Here is a 27541-nt window from a genome sequence, read left to right as displayed (position 1 = left end):
ACCATTAAATAGTTACTGCCAAATTACTATGTCAGAAACTCAGTAGATGAGCCCACCCCTGTACCTAAGTATGCCACCTTTTTTTTTTGTTTTGGTTGTTTTGCGAGACATTAACATCTATTTATATTTTGGGAGTACTGGGACAGACACTCCTTGCACTACTCCTCCACTCACCACCAAGCTGCCTGTGTATCCATGTAACCGCTGTAAAACTGCCATGAGCCTATTGTTTGTTATTTTAGGCCTTTGATAGCCTGTCTGCGGCCCCTACTTGCAATACTCCTCCACTGACCACCAAGCTGCCTGCCCGTGTATCCATGTAACCGCTGTGAAACTGCCATGAGCCTATTGTTTGTTATGTTAGGCCTTTGATAGCCTGTCTGCGGTCCCTACTTTAAATACTCCTCCACTGACCAGACCACTGCTGCCCGTGTACCCCTGGAACCAATTATAAAGTGCCTACAGCCAGCCCATTTTCTTATGTTAGGCCTTTGAAGCCTGTCTGCGGTCCCTACTTTAAATACTCCTCCACTGACCACCAAGCTGCCTGCCCGTGTATCCATGTAACCGCTGTAAAACTGCCATGAGCCTATTGTTTGTTATTTTAGGCCTTTGATAGCCTGTCTGCGGCCCCTACTTGCAATACTCCTCCACTGACCACAATGCTGCCTGGAGTGCCTGCCTGTGTATCCATGTAACCGATGTAAAACTGCCATGACTGCCTACTGTTTGTTATTTTAGGCCTTTGATAGCCTGTCTGCAGCCCCTACTTGCAATACTCCTCCACTGACCACCAAGCTGCCTGCCCGTGTATCCATGTAACCGCTGTGAAACTGCCATGAGCCTATTGTTTGTTATGTTAGGCCTTTGATAGCCTGTCTGCGGTCCCTACTTTAAATACTCCTCCACTGACCAGACCACTGCTGCCCGTGTACCCCTGGAACCAATTATAAAGTGCCTACAGCCAGCCCATTTTCTTATGTTAGGCCTTTGAAGCCTGTCTGCGGTCCCTACTTTAAATACTCCTCCACTGACCACCAAGCTGCCTGCCCGTGTATCCATGTAACCGCTGTAAAACTGCCATGAGCCTATTGTTTGTTATTTTAGGCCTTTGATAGCCTGTCTGCGGCCCCTACTTGCAATACTCCTCCACTGACCACAATGCTGCCTGGAGTGCCTGCCTGTGTATCCATGTAACCGATGTAAAACTGCCATGACTGCCTACTGTTTGTTATTTTAGGCCTTTGATAGCCTGTCTGCAGCCCCTACTTGCAATACTCCTCCACTGACCACACCAATGCTGCCCGTGTACCCCTGGAACCTATTTAAAAGTTCATAGAGCCTAGTTATATATTTTATTTACTATTAATAAGGCCATGATGGACTACGCTGTACCACGCTACAAGCTAACCAGTCGACACTTCTTTTGCGAGAAAAGCCATCCCAACCCTCCACCAGCATGTAGAAGACCGCATTGTCCATGCACTCTGGCAATCTGTGAGTACAAAGGTGCACCTGACAACAGACGCATGGACCTGTAGGCATGGCCACGGAAGATTACGTGTCCATTACGGCGCAATGGGTTAATGTGGTGGATGCATGGTCCACAGGGGACAGCCTACTAAGTCTGTCTGCAGTCCCTAATTCAAATTGTCCTCCACTGTCTAAATCGGAACTTCCACCTTCTGGCTTTCGGCCTATAGTATCAGAAATTAAACTGCATTTGGCCTTCAACTTTGGTTAGGGCCTACTAACGGCTTCTGCCCCTCCCTGGTGTTGCCCTCAACTAAATAAAGCTGAGCTTCAACCTTCCGGCTCTCATTATGTGGTTTAAAAAAAAAAAATGGTGGTTAGGGCCTACTAACGGCTTCTGCCCCTCCCTGGTGTTGCCCTCAACTAAATAAAGCTGAGCTTCAACCTTCTGCTCCAAATTACCATTTTAAAAAATGCAATAGGCTTTTCAGGCCTACTAAAGGTGTCTGTCTGTGTGCCCCTCCCTGGTGTTGTCCTCAACTAAATAAAGCTGAGCTTCAACCTTCCGGCTCTCATTATGTGGTTTTAAAAAAAAAAATGGTGGTTAGGGCCTACTAACGGCTTCTGCCCCTCCCTGGTGTTGTCCTCAACTAAATAAAGCTGAGCTTCAACCTTCCGGCTCTCATTATGTGGTTTTAAAAAAAAAATGGTGGTTAGGGCCTACTAACGGCTTCTGCCCCTCCCTGGTGTTGTCCTCAACTAAATAAAGCTGAGCTTCAACCTTCCGGCTCTCATTATGTGGTTTTAAAAAAAAAATGGTGGTTAGGGCCTACTAACGGCTTCTGCCCCTCCCTGGTGTTGCCCTCAACTAAATAAAGCTGAGCTTCAACCTTCTGCTCCAAATTACCATTTTGAAAAATGCAATAGGCTTTTCAGGCCTACTAAAGGTGTCTGTCTGTGTGCCCCTCCCTGGTGTTGTCCTCAACTAAATAAAGCTGAGCTTCAACCTTCCGGCTCTCATTATGTGGTTTTAAAAAAAAAAATGGTGGTTAGGGCCTACTAACGGCTTCTGCCCCTCCCTGGTGTTGTCCTCAACTAAATAAAGCTGAGCTTCAACCTTCCGGCTCTCATTATGTGGTTTTAAAAAAAAAAATGGTGGTTAGGGCCTACTAACGGCTTCTGCCCCTCCCTGGTGTTGTCCTCAACTAAATAAAGCTGAGCTTCAACCTTCCGGCTCTCATTATGTGGTTTTAAAAAAAAAATGGTGGTTAGGGCCTACTAACGGCTTCTGCCCCTCCCTGGTGTTGCCCTCAACTAAATAAAGCTGAGCTTCAACCTTCTGCTCCAAATTACCATTTTAAAAAATGCAATAGGCTTTTCAGGCCTACTAAAGGTGTCTGTCTGTGTGCCCCTCCCTGGTGTTGTCCTCAACTAAATAAAGCTGAGCTTCAACCTTCCGGCTCTCATTATGTGGTTTTAAAAAAAAAAATGGTGGTTAGGGCCTACTAACGGCTTCTGCCCCTCCCTGGTGTTGTCCTCAACTAAATAAAGCTGAGCTTCAACCTTCCGGCTCTCATTATGTGGTTTTAAAAAAAAAATGGTGGTTAGGGCCTACTAACGGCTTCTGCCCCTCCCTGGTGTTGCCCTCAACTAAATAAAGCTGAGCTTCAACCTTCTGCTCCAAATTACCATTTTGAAAAATGCAATAGGCTTTTCAGGCCTACTAAAGGTGTCTGTCTGTGTGCCCCTCCCTGGTGTTGTCCTCAACTAAATAAAGCTGAGCTTCAACCTTCCGGCTCTCATTATGTGGTTTAAAAAAAAAAAATGGTGGTTAGGGCCTACTAACGGCTTCTGCCCCTCCCTGGTGTTGCCCTCAAGTAAATAAAGCTGAGCTTCAACCTTCTGCTCCAAATTACCATTTTAAAAAATGCAATAGGCTTTTCAGGCCTACTAAAGGTGTCTGTCTGTGTGCCCCTCCCTGGTGTTGTCCTCAACTAAATAAAGCTGAGCTTCAACCTTCCGGCTCTCATTATGTGGTTTTAAAAAAAAAAATGGTGGTTAGGGCCTACTAACGGCTTCTGCCCCTCCCTGGTGTTGCCCTCAACTAAATAAAGCTGAGCTTCAACCTTCTGCTCCAAATTACCATTTTAAAAAATGCAATAGGCTTTTCCGGCCTACTAAAGGTGTCTGCCCCTCCCTGGTGTTGTCCTCAACTGAACAAAGCTGAGCTTCAACCTTCCGGCTCTCATTATGTGGTTTTAAAAAAAAAAATGGTGGTTAGGGCCTACTAACGGCTTCTGCCCCTCCCTGGTGTTGCCCTCAACTAAATAAAGCTGAGCTTCAACCTTCTGCTCCAAATTACCATTTTAAAAAATGCAATAGGCTTTTCAGGCCTACTAAAGGTGTCTGTCTGTGTGCCCCTCCCTGGTGTTGTCCTCAACTAAATAAAGCTGAGCTTCAACCTTCCGGCTCTCATTATGTGGTTTAAAAAAAAAAAATGGTGGTTAGGGCCTACTAACGGCTTCTGCCCCTCCCTGGTGTTGCCCTCAACTAAATAAAGCTGAGCTTCAACCTTCTGCTCCAAATTACCATTTTAAAAAATGCAATAGGCTTTTCCGGCCTACTAAAGGTGTCTGCCCCTCCCTGGTGTTGTCCTCAACTGAACAAAGCTGAGCTTCAACCTTCCGGCTCTCATTATGTGGTTTTAAAAAAAAAATGGTGGTTAGGGCCTACTAACGGCTTCTGCCCCTCCCTGGTGTTGCCCTCAACTAAATAAAGCTGAGCTTCAACCTTCTGCTCCAAATTACCATTTTGAAAAATGCAATAGGCTTTTCAGGCCTACTAAAGGTGTCTGTCTGTGTGCCCCTCCCTGGTGTTGTCCTCAACTAAATAAAGCTGAGCTTCAACCTTCCGGCTCTCATTATGTGGTTTAAAAAAAAAAAATGGTGGTTAGGGCCTACTAACGGCTTCTGCCCCTCCCTGGTGTTGCCCTCAAGTAAATAAAGCTGAGCTTCAACCTTCTGCTCCAAATTACCATTTTAAAAAATGCAATAGGCTTTTCCGGCCTACTAAAGGTGTCTGCCCCTCCCTGGTGTTGTCCTCAACTGAACAAAGCTGAGCTTCCACATTCTGGCTTTCGCCCTATACTATCAGATATTAAACTGCATTTGGCCTACTAGTGTGGTTAGGCCCTTGAAACAGTGTCTGCTGCTCTTGGGTTTGCTACTCCACTGAACAAAGCAATGCCGCCTGTTTAGTCCTGTTACCAATTTTGAACTGCATGTAGCCTACTTTATTCTTTGGCCCTATATCTGTTTCCTCCTCATCCTGCCCATTGCCCAGCCACTGCTAAATGAGTCTGCTGGTACATTGACCTAGACCACTACATTCCCCTTGTACTCTACACAGCCAGAATCTGTCCCTGCTGAAAGTAAGGTTCCCCTTCCCGCATGTTATACCACCTTACACAGGGACAAAGAGGAAGGTGCAGATGAAAGTGCAGGTTCCTTCATCAGGTGGGGGGGCATACTCGTTGGCGACGTCACTGGCACAGGGCCCCTCAGAGTACGCAAAAGTGTCGCTGCTGGTGGGAGGCGCCCCCGCCATGCAAACACACCGCCGTACTTTGAGGGGCCCTGTGCCAGTGGCAATGCGAACGAGTGGGCCCCCCCTGCTTGCTCAGGATCACAGCACTTGCAACTTTTAAATACTTACCTTTCCCTGCAACACCGCCGTGACGTAGTCCGCATTTCCTGGGCCCACGAAAAACTTGAGCCAGCCCTACTCCCCCCACAACTTTCCCCCAATTCCCTATGCCCAACTATTATTATACAGTTAATTAAGATTGGCAAGCTTCAGAAACAAGAATGGATGTTTTTGGCATTAACATGGGCACTGTAGGTGTTTTCCTGGCCTCCACTCACTGCCGACTATGCTTCCCCATTGACTTGCATTGGGTTTCGTGTTTCGGTCGATCCCCGACTTTTAGCGATAATCGGCCGACTGCACTCGACTCGACTCTGGACAAAATCGGGTTTCCCAAAACCCTACTCGATCTTAAAAAAATGAAAGTCGCTCAACCCTACTCAGCACCTTTCTGGGACCCCCAGTACGGCATGGGCTGCCTCCCAAAGGAGCCTTCCATCCCTTGGTATCTCTCGACCAGTCCGATCAGTTCGTCGGCATTCTGGGGATCACCCTGGGCAACCCAAGTCTGTATGGACCTCGGGAGGGAATGCACAAACCGATCCATCATGACCCGTTCTACCATCTGTGCAGGCGTAGAGGACTCTGGCTGCAGCCATTTCTGGACCAGGTGCAACAGGTCAAACATTTGGGAATGAGGCGGTTTGTCCCGGTGATAGGCCCAGCAGTGAACTCGCTGTGCCCTAACAGTCAGTGTCACCCCCAAATGTGCGAGAACCTTGGCTTTCAATTTGTGATACCCCTTGGCATCCTGCAAGGTCAAATCACAGTATGCCTTCTGAGGTTCCCCCGTCAGGTAAGGCGCCAACACCTCTGCCCACTGCTCTGGCGGAAGTTTTTCCCTCTTAGCGACCCTCTCAAACACCGTCAGGAAGGCCTCAACATCATCCCGGGGAGTCATTTTCTGTAATGCGCGTCTTACCGTCTTCCAGACGTGGGTGTCCACAGCCAAACCTGGGGTTGGGGCGCTCGTCTTGCCCTGGATGGCGGTTGCCAGAAGCTGCATCTGCTGCCGTTGCTCCTGTTGGCTCTGCCGTTGCTCCTGCTGGCTCTGTTGTATCTGCTGCATCAACAGCCTGATGGTCTCTTGCTGCTGTGACTGCAACTGGACCAAGTGTTTCAGCAGGTCCTCCATTTTCCCCGGCAATGTTTGCTGGCTTACAACAGACTTGACCCAGGACATTCAATAATAGACTTATGTCTTCGCTGGGAACGCTGCCTGCATTCTCCACCAATTGTAGGGGTTTCACTCACTCAAGTGCGACGGCTGACACTTAGGAGGCACGTTCCATCAAAAGTTCAAAGGTTTATTGCTCCATAAACCAGAAATCAAAACAGAAAACAAATAGCTTTTAGCTTAGGCAAAAAGGAAAAACAGGTGTCCAGTCCTTCAGGCTCAGTCCTGGAGCCTTAACACACTCTGGAGGCTAGCACCTCCACACATATCTACTGTGTTAAGCATTAGACTTTCTTTTATAGGTCTAACCACACCCAGAACCCATCACATGATCAGACATGTGGTTGTGACATCACCACAGGTCCTGAGACACATATAGGTAGCTATAGTTACATCACAGCGGCAAGCCACCTATGTGACACATATCTCCCATCGATTAGACACCCTTTAGCCATGCTACATTTATACTTTATTTATATTTATTTATACTGACTGGAGTGTTGGCACATGTTTTAGGGTTTGTCTCTAGGTCCTGCAAACCCCTGTGTGTAATATATGAAATATTAGAGATGAGCAGATCAAGCAAAATTCAAATTCACCTGTTCTTGTGTTTTTTCCCCAGTAAATTTGACCCCGGAGCAAAATATATGTGAAAAATAAAAAAATCATATTTAAACTCCTCTCCCCTCTTTGACCCCTCGATTCCTCACCACCGCACATCCAGTCCTTGCCGCATCTGCTGACCAACCACCACTCACATTGGAATCTACTGGCCTCTCGCACTGACTCATGCTTTAAGGTGTCATGGCACCTAGGAGGGTTCTACGTAGGTGCGCTGGAGGTCAACGTATCGTGATGTCATGGCGGAGGGGTCAAAAAGGTGAGCAGTGAGATGAATATAAGGAATGTTTTATTTTTTTAACCATTTGATGGTCAATTATGGTTCAGAAAAATGGTGACTGAAGGTTGCCATTTTACTGAATCTGCATCAAAGCAAAATACAAAAACAATCAGCATTTTGGCAAATATGCGTTTTTGTAAAATTCAAGTACAATTCAACTTTGCTTAAAGTTATTTGCTTGTCTCTAATTGTAATACATGGTAACTATAATAAGGCTTTTAAATGTGTTTCTTGTGCAGTGAATAGGTCAATTACAGGCGAAATGTTATAGCTCTATTATGATAACAGCTGCTTTATTAGCATGAGCAGTTTAATAATAGAGCAGGTCAATGGCAAGAAAACCAAATTTCCACTCAAGTCCCAGCAAGTCTATTAGCAGAATACAGACAGAGCGGTATCCTTTGTATGTTATTTACTTATTTTGCAAAGTTGTCTTTTTCTGTCTTGCCCAGCTTCAGTTTTGTATTTCTTTCAAAACCACAAATTACTGAATTTCTGGTTTACTGTGTATTTCATGCTTAAAAAAATTAGAATAAAAAAGTGCATTTGTTATGATAATAAAGGTCATTATTAATTAATGTTATTAAGCATCTCCTGTGATAGTTCATGATCGTGATCTAGGTCATGACTAATTTTGCTTAGTCAGGAAGTAGAGAATTTATATAGGTAGTGTAGTTTGTTGCTTTGATTTTTTTTCACTATTTCCAATTAAATATTCATGCAAATGTTCACAGCACTCTACATTTTTTTTCTTAAGGGAATTAGAAGAGATTTAGGTTGCATCTGTTCGGAATTCTAACTACATTTGCTAACACATATCTGTAATTTAGGGTTTTCTTTAACAAAGACAAAAATTGCTTTGGTTAGTGCTTTAAAGTAGACAATGCAGATAATATTCTCATATATGGTTTATTCTGTTGAACAGATATTTGCTCATTTAATTTGTGTCTTTTTATACAATATATTAAATATTTATATTCAATTAAGTTAAGAGATAATATATCTAAATAAATGCTCAATAATAATAATGTCAGTATTAAGTAGGATAATATAGGTATTTCAGAACCACAGGGTTACAATTACAATAGTGTATTTCAGAATTCTGAAACACATTAGTTTTGGTCCTCTCCCCACATCATACCTGTTTGTACTGATACCATGTGACCGCGGTATTCACATGACCAAAGAAGTCACACAGGTCCTGGAAGTACCTCATCGTGCGCACTGGTACCGCCGGACGTGATTTACTGAACATCTGTCACCATCCGGGACAACGCTCTTGATACTTATGACTCTGAAGATGTCAACCACGCCACCAACCGGCTAGTTTTTTATTTGCCAGCATGAATCTCCTCATATTATCACAGGAAATACATTATTGTAATTGTAACCCTGTGGTTCTGAAATACCTATATTATCCTGCTTAGTCCTGACATTATTATTATTGAGCATTTATTTAGATGTATTATCTCTTACACACTGAACCATACCACAAGTAAAACATTTCTTTTGAGTTCCCTTATTAATTTCTTATGTGGTTTAGGACCTTACTTGTAGCTGGTTCTGTGTACTTATACTAGGGCCGCTATATTTTTATTTTTATTTCAATTAATTTAAGTCTAGTGATTAGTGGTTTGTACAGTTTGTATCCGGCACTAAACACTGAACACTGACTCCTACCAGAAGTCTGTTGCAAAGTACAGAGTTCCAGGGGAAATCCATTGCAAAGAGAGAGAATTTTTTTCCAGATCCAGTGTTCAGATCTCCATTGTTTTCAATGGGATTTGGGTTCTTGTTGAAATTCGGATACAGTTTTGGTGCCCAAACCGAACTTTGGACTAAAGTTTGTGTCGGATACTGGAATCTGAACTTCCATGGGTCCGCTCATCCCTACTAGTGATTACAATTTGCCAAAAGTTTCTTAGATCCTTATTAGTGATGAGCGAATACATCCAGCACTATTTGTTACTCGCACAAATAGTACGCTATTCAGGCTATTCATTATTCGGCGGTATATTTTAGTGACCTGCCGAGCATGTTTGGTGCTTTATTTACAGCCATTGAACATGCTGGGCTAGCTTGCCAATCACAGTAATGCTGTCGCCATCTATTTTGTGCTGGTTTTACTGTGATTGGCTGGCCTTACAGCTTCATAGTGGGATGTGTAAGCCCTGCTGGCACCATCATGTGCACATTGCATGCTTAAGCAGCGTAATGAGAGTGTACTGTGAGCATAGGGAGAGTGAAAGCAGTGTATAGGGAGAGTTCAAAAATCTATTTTATAAGCTACTTAGAGTGAAGATTAGTTCTCTGTTTGGTTGAGATAGCATAGGGAGAGATTTTTAATACCAGGGAGAGGGAAAGACAGGTAGAGTGTTAGCTTTGCAAGTACATGCTGAAGATCTCTGCTAGATTGCATTGTGTTTAGTGTAGGAACAGATTGTGGGAGTAGGGAGAGAGAGGCTGGGTTTCACATCAGTACCATAATATACAAAACAGCTCTTTTTAGAGCAAAATAATATTCTTCAGTATATACTAAACATCTTTTTTAGAGATAAATAATACTCCTCGTCTATTCCTGAAATATTGTTTATTTACCTAGCAGTTGTGCGACTGGCGTAAAGCCTGCTGATATTGCAAACGTCAATATTTACCAGTGATTTACCTGAGTCTGCATGTGTAATAATTGTGATATAACAAAATTAGTCTGCTATTGGTTAAATAAATAGCATACATTTATCTAGCAGTTGGGCAACTGGGGCAAAGTCTGCTGAGATACGCAAACGTCACCATTTACCAGTAATTTTCCTGAGTCTGCTGTTGGCATGTGTATAAAAAAGCAATATACAAAACCTCTGCTATTGGTTAAATAAATAGCGTATATTTATCTAGCAGTTGTGCGACTGGCGTAAAGATAGATATGCAAACTTCAATATTTACCAGTAGTTTTCCTAAGTATGCTGTTGCCGTGTGTTATAAAGCTAATAGCTACAAAAAAAAAGTAACCAAACGTTGCTAGAGAATTTGTACATAATACCTCTGTGAGGGTACTTGTGACAAATAAAGCCAGGAAACTTTTTTCATAACGCATTCAAAATGGGAAAGGGTGATATTAAGGAACGAGGACGTGGATGTGGTGGTGCCTGCCAAGTCCGTGTGACAGATTGGAAGGTGACTTTATCTAGTTTACTGTCAAAATTTCATCTGCGCACTACCCCACTGTTGAACCCAGAAAATTGCAAGGATGCTGTGGGTTGGACGGCAGTTTAAGGCAGCAATGTGCTGACAAGCACCAAGTCTTCTACATGATCCAGTCTGAGTAGCCAAGAGGCTAGACCTCACAATCATCAACCTAGTCCTCCTTCCTCTCCCCTTGAAGAGTCACAGAAGACATATGACCCCAAAGCTGGCCACTCCGAGGAACTTTTTAAGTTCCTTGTAATTATTCTGGCCTCTCAAGGTACGCCATGTCAGCGCCTATTTCTGAAATTCATCTCAGGCTTTCGCCGGTCTTCGCTGCAGGAGCACTTTAATTTGCCTCATCACAAGCTGATTTGTGACCTTCCCACATGCTGGAATGTGATCTTTTTTATGTTGTCAAGACTCAGTGAGCAGCAGAGGGCAGCGTCTAAACTCCAGCTTCTCAATGCCCATCAGAGTTAGGGTACCGTTACACTAAACGATTTACCAGCGATCACGACCAGTGATACAACCTGGCCGTGATCGTTGGTAAGTCATTGTGTGGTCGCTGGGGAGCTGTCACACAGACAGCTCTCCAGCGACCAACGATGCCGAAGTCCCCGGGTAACCAGGGTAAACATTGGGTTACTAAGCGCAGGGCCGCACTTAGTAACCCGATGTTTACCCTGGTTACCATCGTAAATGTAAAAAAACCAAACAGTACATACTCACATTCCGGTGTCACGTCCCCCGGCGTCTGCTTCCCGCACTGACTGTGAGTAACATCACTGCTGTGTTCTGCTTTCACTTTACGGCCGGCGCTCACAGTTAGTGCGGGAAGCAGATGGCGAGGGACGTGACACCGGAATGTGAGTATGTACTGTTTGGTTTTTTTTACATTTACGATGGTAACCAGGGTAAACATCGGGTTACTAAGCGCAGCCCTGCACTTAGTAACCCGATGTTTACCCTGGTTACAAGCGAACACATCGCTGGATCGCTGTCACACACACCGATCCAGCGATGACAGCGGGAGATCCAGCGACGAAATAAAGTTCCAAACGATCTGCTACGACGTACGATTCTCAGTGAGGTCCCTGATCGCTGCTGCGTGTCAGACACAGCGATATCGTATGGATATCACTGGAACGTCACGGATCGTGCTGTCGTAGCGATCAAAGTGCCACTGTGAGACGGTACCCTTACACTCAGCACCCACACCTAACTGCCGAGTGGGTGTGGATCACTATCATATGTGATGTTCTTCAAAACTTTGAGTACTGCACCAAGATGGTAAGCGCTGATGACGCTATTATCAGCATAACCATCCCACTGCTCTGTCTATTAAAATGTTTGCTGTATAATCTGAAAGATGAAGCTTTGAATGCTGAGCAGGTGACCGTGGAGCAAGATTTTACATTGGCTGATACCACACAGCCCAGCCTTAGACAATATTCTCAGGCCACATTGAGTGAGGATGAGAGACAGGAGGAGGATAATGAGGAACATGAGTTTTTGGTCTGTGCTACATAGGGGACTCCCAATCCCACCTTCATGCTTGTCCAGCATGGATGGCTTGAAGAGGAGGAGGCAACGTGTCTTGAGGAGGAGAGGATGGTTAGTGTTCATCCTGGGGTGACACTGTACATATGACTCTTTGTAGTCTTTCACACATGGCACAATTCATGTCTAAATGCCTTTTCCAAGATCCTCGCGTGAAAGACATTTTGTCCACCATGAAATACTGGCTGTGCACCTTTCTTGACCCACGATACAAGGGGAAATTTCCTCTCATGTCGGAGACAGATGTGCCATTTTCAGTGCATGCATGCCAGAAGGCCGCTGTTGAAGAGTTGCTGAAAAGATCACCCTCAGACCGCGCTGCTGGCAGAGATACCAGCCCTTTACACCCACAAGGATTACAGGTAAGGGAAACACACACCAGGTGCAACTCAGGAAGGGGGAATGTTAACTAACTGGGAAATTTCACTGAAACCATCACATCAGGAAGTGGTAGCTGTGGGTGTAATTATTACAAGGAGGGAAAAGTTGGTCAAGATGGTGAAGGAGTACTTAAGTGACCATATCAGCATCTTTCCTGATTCTTCAGTGCCCTTTAACTATTTGTTGTCCAAGCTGCACACTTGGCCAATCTCTCCTTCTACACCTTGGAGGTGTGGTGTGCATTGACATGAGACTGTTGTCTGAGTGGGTTTTTAGTTCAGCCAGTTCAATCATAACAGATAGGTGCACACGCCTCTCAATGGAAAATGCAGACAGGCTGACTCTTCTAAAATTGAACAAGGGCTGGATTTCCTCCTACTTTGTAAGCCCTACGGACGACAGCAACCCAACGTAAATGCACCCCAAATGTTCTTTTTTTGTAAGTTGTCATAACATCTATCCCTTACCATCCAAACCCATTTTGTTCTGGAAATCACATCCTACCCCTCCTGCTTCTGCAGCATTTACTTAGTATTCATATACTGTATGTAAATGTACATTTGTAAACCTTTGTACATTGTGCAATGGTGAAACTTGTACTCCCTATCTCTAGCAATTATAATAGTGGCAAAATTAATTGTGAGATCCCCATCACGGTCTCTTTCAGTGTGTATGATACAGACCCCTTGGGTAATTTTTGGAAACTCTGTACATTGTGCCTGTACATTGTGCAGTGGTGAAACTTGTACTTCCTATCTTTAGCAATTTTAGCATTCAGCTTTTCTCTCAGGCTCCCAGGCCTGTTTGTTGGGTCCAGCAGAAAAAATATTCGGCTTTCCCATTGACTTGCATTGGATTCATTATTCGGTACGAATACCAAATATTAGAAATTATTCTGACCGATTTTCCCGAATCTGAATATTTCACTATTCAATCATCAATAAATCTTTTGCTTGATGTTGGTTTTATCAGAGTTAGCCCAAAAAGTAAACTCTTACCCATATACTGCTGCAAAGGAAAAGTGTTATACTGCATGACAACATTTCTTGGAAAAGCTATCGTACTATACAATCACTTCCCTTGCATCAGCAGCCTTTGGGGAAAATATTAGCTAGCTGAATCTTCCTTTTAAAAAAATATCTTTTTGCTGGGGGTCTGAGAAGCAGTCAGTAAAATGACTAAAAATACAGTGACACATCTATAAAGCGCTGTTCTGAAGTTACTGGCGTTTTACTATAATAATATTAATTAGTACTTATTTTACCTTTTGTATCACCCCTATTTCCTCATATTTCTAGGTTTGGGAGCAGGGCCCTCTCTTCTCTAGGGATCTGTTGAATTACAGTATGTGTTATTCTGTAATGTCTTATTTTGTTTGCATCTGACCCTCTAAATAGTAAAGTGCTGCGGAATATGTTATCGCTACAGGAATAAAAATATCATTGTAAATAGGAAGTAAATCTTTTTTACAAATGAAGTGCCACATTCCTAATTGCTGAGCAAGGGAGTTATTCTGCAAACACCCTGTGACTCCAATCAGTTGATTGCACATGCTGATCTTTATTCTCATTTTTTCACAATTCTACAAGGGAGGCTAAATAATATGCGGTTTTGCCCAGAAAGTAGCCTGACTCAGATGTGTGATCTATTCTGTGTTTATGCTTTGGGAGCTAAAGTGTCACTTTACCAATATTCTTTAATATTTTGAGTTGCAGGTAACAGGTTTCTTTCATTGCACATTCTTTTACTTTGCATTGAAGAGTGAAGTGAAAATTTTGATTTGTCAGACTTGCTCAAATTCGGCTGAGAAATTCATTTCATGATGGATTTATTCAACACAAACTGAATTGCTGATAACAGCTATCTATTACACACATAGGTCTCTCCAGAACCAGGAAAATAAAGTCAGGGGTTAAAAATATCATACTCACCCTCCCATGTCCTGGTACAGCAGTGTCAAACTAGTTCCTCCACTGGCTCCCTCCCTCTGATCTTCTGTTCTGTCTTCAACCTTCTTCCAGGCTAGTCAGTGCTAAAAGTCAAAACAACCCAGCAAAGGCCTGTGCTGGGAGCTTTGGTAGCAGGACAAGTGGGGGGCAAGGTGAGTATAATTTTTTAGCCCCCTTCCTGCTCTGAAAAGAATTAAACATTTTTTTTGTGAAATTCAAAACAAACTTGGATCAATACACCCAGCTATAATGATATATATTTACAAAAGCCACATTTGCAATTTATTTCGCCTTGTGCACAGTAACTTGTAAGAGTCTTAATACCTAGAAATGTTGAAGAAAGTATGGTATCACCAGTTACAATATAGAAATGATTCTTCGGTTATCTAATGCAATAAGGTAACGTGTTCATTTGCATTCCAAAAGTCAATATGTTTTGGACAAAATTTTATTTTTCAAACAGTGTGTGAACAGAAAGTTTTTCTTTCAATACTTCCCCATCTGGAATCAAGGGCCCTGCAAATTGGAGTACCATAATGAATTTGCATGTGGAGAAGAAGGGACATAAACAACTAAAATTTCTTTTAAAAAATATGTAAACATGTTAAAATATAAACAATGCAAAATCTGCATAGAGTTCAACAGGGAACATACAGTGGATATAAAAAGTGGGCTATGTAAAAGGAAAAACACCAGCGCTCGCAAACTGAATGGTATCCTTAGCAGCTGGGATCAGGACAGCCAGGTGCCAAGACTGTAATTTATTGTGAACAAAAGTGCTATAAAAGAACTGATGCCGCGCTTAAGGATATATCACTACTGGAAGGGAGTATATGCAAAATAAAACGCGAGATAAAATCCCCCACCGGTGCTCTTCTGTTGTGCGCCCAGTATAGATATGCCCTGTAAATACTGTGCAGTGTGGAGAGTAGATATACCATATGTACAAACACGATGTCTAGCACTAATAGCTAATAGCTGGGTCTGACTCACCAGGTTTCCGTAGCATGGTAGGTGCAAGGAGCTGTCAGATGTGTGGATCTCCTGTCAAGATTGCTGAGCGGCAATCCCGATGAGCAGGTACTGGACAAAGAAGTGGGCAGGCAGCAGCCGCAGCCTAGCGGGGTAGCAGTGAGTCGGCGTGGAGTCCGGGAACGCCCTGGCCGGTGGCGTTCCTGGATACAGACAGGAAAGATGGCCGACAAGAGTGCCTAGCGGGTGACGTCACAGAGGCTATGGGGCAGCGCTGTGCCCAAAGAAGGTTACCAATGCGTTTCGAAGGAGCTCAGTCCTTCATCAGGGTCACCGCCTACTTGGAAAACCCAGCTATATATATATGTGTGTGTGTGGGTACCGCCCACCTGTTGGCCTAATTGATCACTATAAGCCACGATGTTGCTGCCAAATAGCGCAAAACAAAAGGAAAGGTGGTGCCTGGAACTGATCTACATGCTCACATAAAAAAAATGTGTACTGGAGAGCTACGGTATTAACCATGCTAGGGGGAAAATATATGTTTGCTAATAAATAATTTTGCTAAAAAGGAAATATGTATATACAAAATATTTATAAATATAATTAAATTAAATTTTATAAAACTGTTAAAAACAAACTTTATTAGTTGGTGCAAGAAAAAGTGAACACTATTAAAAGAAGTAAAAAAATAGATAAAATGTATATGATATATATGAGAGATTCATAAAAAACTAAAAAGATAGCTGCCAAAATAAGCATCTAGAAGGCATGTAGTGCCTATCTATGTCTAGTGTCCAGCAATAACTTCTATGAGAGGGGGAGTAGATATATATGTATATACAGAATGGCACTCCCATAGATCTCGTGGATCCTGCAAACCTAATGCCACAGGGAGGGGAAATTCACAAGATTGCTCCAGGAGACGGATAGATGTATAGGAGGAGAAAAAGATGCCAATGTGTTGATGTTCTTTATATCATCAGAAGGCATATAATTCCAGCCCGTAATTCAGGCCTTTCGGGGCCAGACAATCTAGGTAGAATATCCATTTGGATTCAGCTCCGGACATAGCTTCTATGAGGTTACCCCCTCTTGAATTTTGTTGAATTTTTTGAATACCCAGAAAGCGGATATCTTTTATGCATTTGTTGTGTTTATTGAAAAAGTGCCATGAGAGGGCGTGGCCTATGTACCCTTTCTTGATGTTTGTAAGGTGTTCCTTAATGCGTACCATCAGCCGAATCTTATTTCGGCTTGCGTACAGTTTTTTGCGCTGGTACTCAATGAGGTAAATAACCTTAGTAGTCCAATGCTGACATATGCCAAAACCTAAACCTGTATTTAGTGCCAAGAAGTGCAAATTATTCAGTGCTCAGAGACACAGCCAAGGTTAGGATGGCGGAAACCTGACCACCCCTGACTATGACAAAACTAGCAGAAGTGTGAAATGAGTCACACCTATACAGTACCATCAGGAATATCAATTGAGTATAGCTCGGAGAGTCTCCCAATGAAGCAAAACTTAACTTTTAATCACTAAGATAAAATGGGCAAACTAACATGACACAAATGACACGTGTATAAAGTGCTACTGCAATCCAGTGCTCAAGATTAATAATTGGTTTGATCTCTCCAATAGGAACAGACAAACATCCACAGCAGGTTCCTCCTGTTACCTTCTCTGGATAGGAAGAGAGGGGGAAGGGGGTATAGGGTTTTGCTGAACTCACTGTTGTGCCCCTTGTACTGCAACTGTCCTAACAAGGACAGGCTCCAAGTGAACCCTGCTAGGGACAATCCACCATCCACTAAATCCACCATCCTATGAGTTTCCTCCCTACTCACGGGGATTCATCAGGGGAGTTAAATAATATCAGAGCGAGTGTGACATTGAGTATACAAAAGACTAGATATCCGTCATCTAGGTGGACCCCTAACAGTGGCCGGGTGCCTATCATTAAGTGTGACTATTTGTGTCACTGGTCACTGCTTGAACATGACACAGAAGTGGAAATGTCAAAACTAAGACACTAAATATCTGAAAACAGATTTTTAAACGTTTTATGGATTGATGAGATTAGAATGACTTTTGTCAGACCAGATGGATGGGCCTTTAGCCCATCCTAAACTTTGATTCAGATGCCAGTAAGATGCAGGTGGGGTACTGCTATTGGCTGGTATTAATAAACAAGAGCTAATTGACTCTTTTCAGATTGAAGAGGGACTGATCTTCATCCTGGTAGATGGCAGCAGGATTCAATCAAGAATGTCTCGGTACATTTGTCCATTCATCCTTCCTTCAACAACATTACGTTTCCCAGTGCCGAATGCTGAAAAATAGCATCAAACCATGATGTTTCCACATCCAATCTTTACTGTTCATATGGAGTTTTTGGGGTCATCTGACCATACTACATTCTCCCACTATTTCACAGGCTGGTCTAACTGTTGCTGAGCAAACTTTAAATGTGCTTGAACTTGCTTTTTGTGGTAGACATACATACAAGCCATGGAGGTTGATTGCATTAATTATAGTTTTCTTTAAAACAATTGTTCATGCTGATTCCAAGCCTTTCTGTAGCTCTACACAGGTGGTTCATGGCTTGGACAACTGTTCTAATAATTATTTTCACTCCTCTATTTGAAACCTTATGGGAAGCACCTGGTCATGGCCAGTTTATGGTGAAATGATGTTCTTACCACTTCCAAATTATGACCCCAATAGTACTCACTGAAACCCTCAGTAGTTTAGAAATTCTTCTGTAACCAATGCCATCAGTATGTTTTGCAGCAAAAAGGTTGCAAAGGTCTTGAGACTGTTCACTGGTTTTGCGCATCATGACATGGTTTTTTTGTGACCACTTGGTATTGAGACACCTTTTTATAGGCTATCAGTTGAACCAGTTGATATTATTTTTCACTAAGTGGCAGAATTGCTTTCTAATTACAAATATATTTCTGCTGGTATCATGACTTTCTATGGCTTTTTGCACCTTTTTCTTCGTGTGTTCAATACTTTTTCAATTTGTCATTTCTCATTATTACACATAACTTAATTTATGAACATCTATGGTTTGATTTCTTTGCCTGTGTGGATTGGATGGGTTGTTACTGACATCTGGTGAGAAATGCACCATTAGAAATATATTGACTTAGAAATTGGTGATGTGTTCAATACTTATTTGACCCTAAATATATACATACAGGTGCTTCTCACAAAATTAGAATATCATCAAAAAATTAATTTATTTCAGTTCTTCAATAAAAAAAAAGTGAAACTTATGTATTATGTAGAGTCATTACAAACAGAGTGATCTATTTCAAGTGATTATTTCTGTTAATGTTGATGATTATAGCCTACAGTCAATGAAAACTCAAAAGTCATTACTTCAGTATATTAGAATAAATCACAAAAAACACCTGCAATGGCTTCCTCTGCATTTAAAATGGCCCCTTAGTCTGTTCCTGTAGGCGCCACAATCATGGGGAAGACTGCTGACTTGACATATGTACAGAAGGCAGTCATTTACACATTCCAAAAGGAGGGTAAGCCACTAAAAGTCATTGCTAAAGAAGCTGGCTGTTCACAGAGTGCTGTATCCAAGCATATTAATGGAAAGTTGAGTGGAAGGAAAAAGTGTGGTAGTAAAAGGTGCACAAGCAACCGGGATAACCACTGTCTTGAAAGGATTGTTAAGAAAAGGCCATTCAAAAATTTGGGGGAGATTCACAAGGAGTGGACTCCTGCTGGAGTCATTGCTTCAAGAGCCACCACACACAGACATATCCAGGACATGGGCTCCAAGTGTTGCATTCCTTGTGTCAAGCCACCCATGACCAATAAACAACACCAGAAGTGTCTTACTTGTGCCAAGGAGAAAAAGAACTATACTGTTGCTCAGTGGTCTAAGTTGTAAGTTGTTGTTTTCAGATGAAAGTAAATTTTGCATTTCATTTGGAAATCAAGCTTCCAGAGTCTGAAGGAAGAGGAGAGAGGCACACAAACCAAGCTGCTTGAGGTCTAGCGTGATGTTTCCACAATCAGTGATGGTTTGGGAAGCCATGTCATCTGCTGGTGTAGGTCCACTGTGTTTTATCAAGACCAAAGTCAGTGCAGCCGTCTATCAAGAAATTTTAGAGCACTTCATGCTTCCCTCTGCACCCTACAAGCTATTTGGAGATGGAAATGTCATTCTCCAGCAGACTTGGCATCTATCCACACTGCCAAAAGTAACACCTGGTTTTAAAACAACAGTATCACTGTGCTTGATTGGCCAGCAAACTCGCATGACCTTAGCCCCATAGATAATCTATGGGGCATTGTCAAGAAGAAGATGAGAGACACCAGACCCAACAATGGAGATGAGCTGAAGGCTGCTATCAAAGCAACCTGGGCTTCCATTTCACCTTAGCAGTGCCACAGGCTGATCGCCTCCATGCCACGCCGCATTGATGCAAAAAGAGCCTCAACCATGCATTGAGTGCATTTACTGAACATAAATTTCAGTAGGCCAACATTTCAGATTTTAAAATAATTTTTCAAGCTGGTGTTATAAAGTATTCTAATTTACTGAGATAATGACCTTTGGATTTTCACTGGCTGTAAGCCATAATCATCAACATCAACATTAACATTAACCCAAGCAAACACTTGAAATAGATCACTCTATATAATATATGAGTCTCACTATTTGTATTGAAGAACTAAATAAGTTAACTTTTTGATGATATTCTAATTTTGTGAGTAGCGCCTGTATATACAGTATATATATATATATATATATATATATATATATATATATATATATATATATATATATATATATATTAGATGGTAGGCCGATTCTAACACATCAGGTATTCTAGAATATGTATGTAGTTTATTTATGAAGATTTTAGAATAATACATTGAATACACAGGATGCCAGACTGCACCTGTCGCTGATTGTTCGCGGCCGGCAACGTAGTATATAGCACAGCCACGTAGTATATAACAGCTCACGTAGTAAAAAGCAGCCATGTAGTATATAGCACGGCCACATAGTATATAGCACAGCCACGTAGTATATAGCACTGCCCATGGAGTATATAGCACAGCCCATGGAGTATATAGCTCAGCCACATAGTACATAACAGCCCACGGAGTATATAGCACAGCCACGTAGTATATAGCACAGCCCACGGAGTGTATAACAGCCCACATAGCATATAACACAGCCACGTAGTATATAACAGCCCACACATGCAGTATATAACACAGGCCACGTAGTGTATAACACAGGTCATGTAGTGTATAACACAGCACACGTAATGTATAAAACAGCCCACGTAGTGTATAACAGCCCACGTAGTATATTGCACAGCCCACATAGTATATTGCACAGGCCACGCAATATATTGCACAGGCCACGTAGTATATTGCACAGCCCATGCAGTATATCGCACAACCCACGCAGTATATCGCACAGCCCATGCAGTATATCGCACAGCCCACACAGTATATTGCCCAGCCCACATAGTATATTGAACAGCCACATAGTATATTGCACAGCCCACGTAGTATATAGCAATGTGGGCATCATATCCCTGTTAAAAAAGAATTAAAATAAACAATATTTATATACTCACCTTCCGTCGGCCCCGGGATCCAGGAGAAGCAGTTCTCCTCACGCGCTCCGGTTTTAAGAGTGCATTGCGGTCTTGGGAGATGATGATGTAACGGTCTTGCGAGACCGCTACGTCACCATCTCGCGATATTGCAATGCATGGAGCGGTCACCGGAGCGTCGCGAGGAGTGGGAAAGGCCTGTTTTGGATGTGGGGGCCGACAGACGGGGATTGTATAACGATTTTTTATTTTTTGAATTATTTTTAACATTAGATCTTTTTACTATTGATGCTGCATAGGCAGCATCAAAAGTAAAAAGTTGGTCACACAGGGTTAATAGCAGCGTTAACAGAGTGCGTTACACCGCGGCATAACACGGTCCATTAGCGCTGCCATTAACCCTGTGTGAGTGCTGACTGGAGGGGATTATGGAGCGGTCACTGACTGCGGGGAGGAAGGAGCGGCCATTTTGCCGCCGGACTGTGCCCGTCGCTAATTGGTCGTGGCTTTTTTGCCATGACCCATCAGCGACTTGGATTTCCATGACAGACAGAGGCCGCGACCAATGAATATCCATGACAGACAGACAGAAGGACAGACAGAAAGACAGAAGTGACCCTCAGACAACTATATAGTAGATATATATAATATTTTATAATATATATATATATATATATATATATATATATATATATATATATATTAATATATCTATCTATCTATCTATATACAGCTCTGGCAATAATTAAGAGACCACTGCAAAATGTTCAGTTTGTCTGATTTTTCTCTTTATAGGTATATTTTTGAGTAAAATGTAAATTGTAGTTATATTCTCTAAACTTCTTATGTCTCCGAATTTCCAAGCAATACATTTTGTATTGTTTTTCTGACAAAGAAATATGGTCAAAACTAAAAAAAACCCAGTGCTTTCAGACTTCAAATAGTGCAAAGAAAACAAGCTCATAATCATTTAGCAACAGCAATACTAAAGGTACCTTCACACTAAACGATATCGCTAGCGATCCGTGACGTTGCTGCGTCCTGGCTAGCGATATCGTTGTGTTTGACACGCAGCAGTGATCAGAATCCTGCTGTGATATCGCTGGTCGTTGATTAAAGTTCAGAACTTTATTTGGTCGTCAGATCGCCGTGTATCGCTGTGTTTGACAGCAAAAGCAACGATACCAGCGATGTTTTACAATGGTAACCAAGGTAAATATCGGGTTACTAAGCACAGGGCCGCGCTTAGTAACCCGATGTTTACCCAGCTTACCAGTGTAAAATGTAAAAAAACAAACAGTACATACTCACATTCGCGTCCCCCGCCGTCCGCTTCCTGCACTGACTGAGCGCCGGCCGTAAAGTGAAAGCACAGCACAGCGGTGACGTCACCGCTCTGCTGTTAGGGCCGGAGCTCAGTCAGTGCAGGAAGCGGACGCCGGGGGACGCGAAGGTGAGTATGTACTGTTTGTTTTTTTACATTTTACACTGGTAACCAGGGTAAACATCGGGTTACTAAGCGCGGCCCTGCGCGTAGCAACCCGATGTTTACCCTGGTTACCCAGGGACCTCGGCATCGTTGGTCTCTGGAGAGCGGTCTGTATGACAGCTCTCCAGCGACCAAACAGTGACGCTGCAGCGATCAGCATCGTTGTCTGTATCGCTACAGCGTCGCTTAGTGTGAAGGTACCTTAATGTTTTAACTCAGGAAGAGTTCTGAAATCAATATTTTGTGGAGTAACCATGGTTTTTAATCACAGATTTCTTGCATCTTGGCATGCTTTCCACCAGTCTTTCACACGCTTCTGGCTCAAAATTTTAAGCAATTCTTCTATGTTTGATGGCTTGTGACTATCCATCATCCTCTAGATTACATTCCAGATGTTTTCAATGGGGTTCAGGTCTGGAGATTGGACTGCCCTTAATTTTTGCCAGAGCTGTATATACCCACATTGTGGCTAAACTCTTTAGCCCATCCGCTCCTCAGTGTTACCAATCCATCCTGTGCCTTACGAGGGCTGGATGTCCCAGTGTAGCATGAGGAGTCCTGGGATATTCAGCAGTCAAATTTTCTAGCCAAATCTGGGCCAACAAGCAAATTTGAATTTTGCCTGATCCACTCGTCTCTAGTTCCTTCTTCTGAATTAAGTATACGGTACTTCTCTATGCCATACACCCTAGTTAAATTAAAAATGATGTTTGTCACATTTTCTGATTTCAAAGTTATAGATATGTTTTTTAGGCTTGTATAATTGAAAGAGAAAAAAGCAAATGTATTAACCAGGTTACTAAAATTATATTATATGACTTGTCATATTAATGTTAAAAAGATTGAGTAATGAGAATGGGCAGTTAAGTGGAGTTTATACAAAAGGCAGGCACTTGAGGGTATGCTTTGTTCTAACGTGTCTTTGTTCGATGGAAGCAATCATTTCTATACTCTGCGGGTGTGAGAGCAGCTATGGCTAGAATCATTAAAGTGGCACCAGTGAAATTACATACCTTGCTTGTCTAATCATTGCCTCCTGCAGCTTCTGGGCTATATTGTTGAATGTTTTCTTGTACTATTCCATTGTTGGATATTCTTCTCCATGAAACAAGGCATAATCAATGATATCTTATTTAAGTGTGTTATTATGGGTTATTTTCTTTTCATCACCAACCTATCAAAATGCAGATTGAAACAGTTTGAAATTCTATGTGACTAATAGCCTATTAACCAAATCAAGAAAAAACTCTAAAGAGCGTTGACAATGCATTATTCTCACTGTTATTTACTTTCCTATTTATTTCACTTGCTGACCCATTTAGGAAGTGGAGGTTTGTATAAATTTGCTTTGTTTTTACCTTCTCAATCTATTGCATGCTGATATCTACTTTGTGTTAAATATATTTTTATTTTCTTAAATATAGTTTTAATAAAGTTTGTGTTGTCTTGTCCTCTAGGATGATTACTTCCGTACTTGGAGTCCTAGCAGACCGTTTGATCAAGGTAAGATATACTATATATAAACTGTTTTGTATACTGCAAGGTAAAGAACGATAATTTTATTTTCTGTTTAAGAAAAATTGTTTGTTTTAACACCCATATATACATTCCATGATATTCAGCTGGACCGGCTGATATCAATCATTTGTCATTTCTCAGTTGACAGATGATGTAATAGTAGAGAATATAAGCACCCAACCCTTTTGTTTCCATAGACGATAAGGAGATTACTATAAAGAAATCTGGGGGTACACAGGAGAGATAACTGTTCTGCCGATGTCTATGTAACACTTATGGGCATATTTGTTTTTTACGGCCTTATTTTATTGAATCACACCCATCAAAGTTTTTATCCTTAATATATTGCAATAATCATATTATATAGCACTGCGTACTTACAATTGCTCATTTTACCTTTCTACCCAGCTAATTCTTCTCTATTCTCTGCTCTATGTAGGAACAGGAAGTCTTTTTTCCTGCAGAAATCATTCCCCTCTTCATCTCCTGACCCAGTTGCTCCTCCCCCCCACCAGGTACTTCTGCAGTGACTTATGACTCATACAGGAAAAATTGACCTCCTGTTTCTACATACAGCTTAGAAGGATTCAGCTAGTCAATTTTTAATCACGTGATGTCATAGACCTAATGGTAAACAGAAGAATTAGCTAGGTAAGAAAGGCAAAATGAGCAATTGTAAGTGCACAGTGCTATATAATATGATGATTGCTATATAATAAGAGGATGAAAACTTTAATGGGAGTGCTTCTTTAACTTTCTGCCCATACAGTTCCATGTTTACTGAGACAGGTTCAAGCATGCTTCTTTTCTAAGATTATCCAATTTTCCCAATTTCCTGGCTGATTATGGCCAAAGCTAAAGCGCTGATAAATACCAAAAATGGAAACCTCAATGGCAGATAAGGGTAATGGACATTAAAACATGCATTTCGGTATCACAGTGTATGTAATGTAATTTGTGGAAGGCTTTGCCTCTGGAACTGTAATGGTTGTTATTACTGATCACCACCTAGTATCAATTACCCGTTTAAATATCCAAGATATTATTGAAATAGTAATATTGTATCATTTTAGACAGTAATATTCTTTAATAATTAAAGAATTGTCCTGCATGGGAATAAAGTAGTTGCCTATCCTGAAATACTGTATATAAAGATTAAAAGGCAATTCTGCCGCTGCTTTTGGCCACAAAACAAAGATTAAATAAACTACTTAAAGAGAACCTGTCATCAGTATTTTATACTCAAAACCAATGACGTGTATGTAAAGGTACCCTAAAGGGAATCTATTAGCAGATTTTGCTATGTAATTTGAGTTAGGGGTTCAAATATAGATTTCAACGATGTGTCACATGTCTGGCTATGTGCTGTTGTTTACATACAATGAAGATTGTGAAAATGATTGTCCAGACTCCAGTAGCTACAGCAGCACATGCATGCTAGTCCGACTCCATCCCCTCCTGTGATAAGCTGCTCACTGTCTATAGACAATGCACATACAGAGCCTGGTGTGGGCAGGTGTTATGGTTACCCCAATGACCATGGGAAAAAAATGCAAAACGGACTAGCTCTCGGGTGATGGAAACTAAGGTCGACCGTGACCTGAACCTGACCCAACACTTACAGTAGCCGGGGGATGTACCTACGATGCCCTAGACACCACGCGCCAGCCGGAGATCTAACTACCCCTATAAGAGGAATATACAGGCCTGCCTTACCTCCAGTGAGGAACCCCAAAAGATGATAGTAGGCCCCCACAGATATTGACGGTGAGTTCAGAGGAAATGACATACGTAGGATGAACAGCAGATTTAGCACAGTGAGGTCCGCTTACTAGATAGCAGAAGGACAGGAAAGAGTTACTTCACGGTCGACCTAAAAATCACTATTCAAAAACACCATCCAGAAATTACTTTAAACTCCAGTGACAACTCATGCCACTGGAGTAGTAATTTTCTGTCCACAAGAGCTTCCAGCACTGAAGAGTCACATTGCAGATAGCTGGACAAAAATAGCAAAACAAGAAACAAAATTCAACTTAGCTGAACTGGAACTTGAGGCAGGTGAATGCAACAGAATGCTACTAGCACATTGTTGGCCGGCATGTGACTAACAGCCAAGCAGCCTTAAATAGGAAACTCCCCAAGAGGGTGGCGACAGGTAATCAGAGATGGAGGAAGGCACATAAGAGACACTACCATAACAGACCACCGGGGGAGCCCACAAACCGAATTCACAACAGTACCCCCCCCTTAAGGAGGGGGCACCGAACCCTCACCAGAACCACCAGGGCGACCTGGATGAGCACTATGAAATGCACGAACCAAATCGGGAGCATGAACATCGGATGCTGTCACCCAAGAATTATCCTCCTGGCCATAACCTTTCCACTTAACCAGATACTGAAGTTTCCGTCTGGAAACACGGGAGTCCAAGATCTTTTCCACCACATACTCCAATTCACCCTCAACCAACACAGGAGCAGGTGGATCAGCAGAAGGAACAACCGGTACCTCATACCTCCGCAATAATGACCGATGGAAAACATTATGGATATTAAAAGATGCTGGGAGGTCCAAACGAAAGGACACAGGATTAAGAACCTCCAGAATCCTATAAGGGCCGATAAACCGAGGCTTAAACTTAGGAGACGAGACCTTCATAGGAACAAATCGAGAAGACAGCCACACCAGGTCCCCAACACAAAGACGAGGACCAATACGCCGATGACGATTAGTGAACTGTTGAGTCTTCTCCTGGGACAACTTCAGATTGTCCACAACCTGTCCCCAAATCTGATGCATCCTATCAACCACAGCATCCACTCCAGGACAATCCGAAGACTCCAATTGACCGGACGAAAACCGAGGGTGAAACCCTGAATTACAAAAAAATGGAGAAACCAAAGTGGCAGAACTAGCCCGATTGTTAAGGGCAAACTCTGCCAATGGCAAAAAGTCCAGCCAATCATCCTGATCAGCGGACACAAAACATCTCAAGTAAGTCTCCAAGGTCTGATTAGTACGCTCAGTCTGGCCATTAGTCTGAGGATGGAATGCAGACGAAAAAGACAAATCGATACCCATCCTGGCACAGAACGTCCGCCAAAATCTAGACACAAACTGAGTACCCCTGTCAGACACTATATTCTCAGGAATACCATGCAAACGCACCACATTCTGAAAAAATAGAGGAACCAACTCAGAGGAGGAGGGCAATTTGGGTAAAGGTACCAAATGAACCATCTTGGAAAAACGGTCACAAATCACCCAGATGACAGACATCCTACGAGAAACCGGAAGGTCAGAAATAAAGTCCATAGAGATGTGCGTCCAAGGCCTCTTAGGAATAGGCAAGGGCAACAACAACCCACTGGCCCTAGAACAGCAGGGCTTGGCCCGAGCACAAACATCACAAGACTGCACAAACATGCGCACATCTCGAGACAAAGAAGGCCACCAGAAGGACCTAGACACCAAATCCCTGGTGCCAAAAATTCCAGGATGACCTGTCAACGCGGAAGAATGAACCTCCGAGATAACTCTACTGGTCCAATCATCAGGGACAAACAGTCTACCAGGCGGACAGCGATCAGGCCTATCCACCTGAAACTCCTGCAAAGAAC

The 27541-nt window shown here is 42.4% G+C and overlaps 1 protein-coding gene across 3 annotated transcripts in view; it reads left to right on the top strand.

The window, feature by feature from the left end:
- SPOCK3 (SPARC (osteonectin), cwcv and kazal like domains proteoglycan 3) overlaps positions 1-27541 on the top strand; it is a 524762-nt gene that overhangs the window by 202719 nt on the left and 294502 nt on the right. For all 3 annotated transcript variants that reach the window (XR_013220006.1, XM_077279469.1, XM_077279470.1), the window contains exon 3: positions 23858-23903. Coding sequence is in view for 2 of the 3 variants with exons in the window: in XM_077279469.1 (XP_077135584.1) it covers positions 23858-23903 (46 nt within the window). In the remaining variant the exon portion in view is untranslated. The remainder of the gene's footprint in view (positions 1-23857; positions 23904-27541) is intronic.

Source organism: Ranitomeya variabilis, chromosome 1, assembly GCF_051348905.1.
Source record: "Ranitomeya variabilis isolate aRanVar5 chromosome 1, aRanVar5.hap1, whole genome shotgun sequence".
Classification (NCBI taxonomy): Eukaryota; Metazoa; Chordata; class Amphibia; order Anura; family Dendrobatidae; genus Ranitomeya; species Ranitomeya variabilis.
Note: the sequence above shows the minus strand (reverse complement) of the source record. Positions and strands in the feature narration are given on the sequence as shown.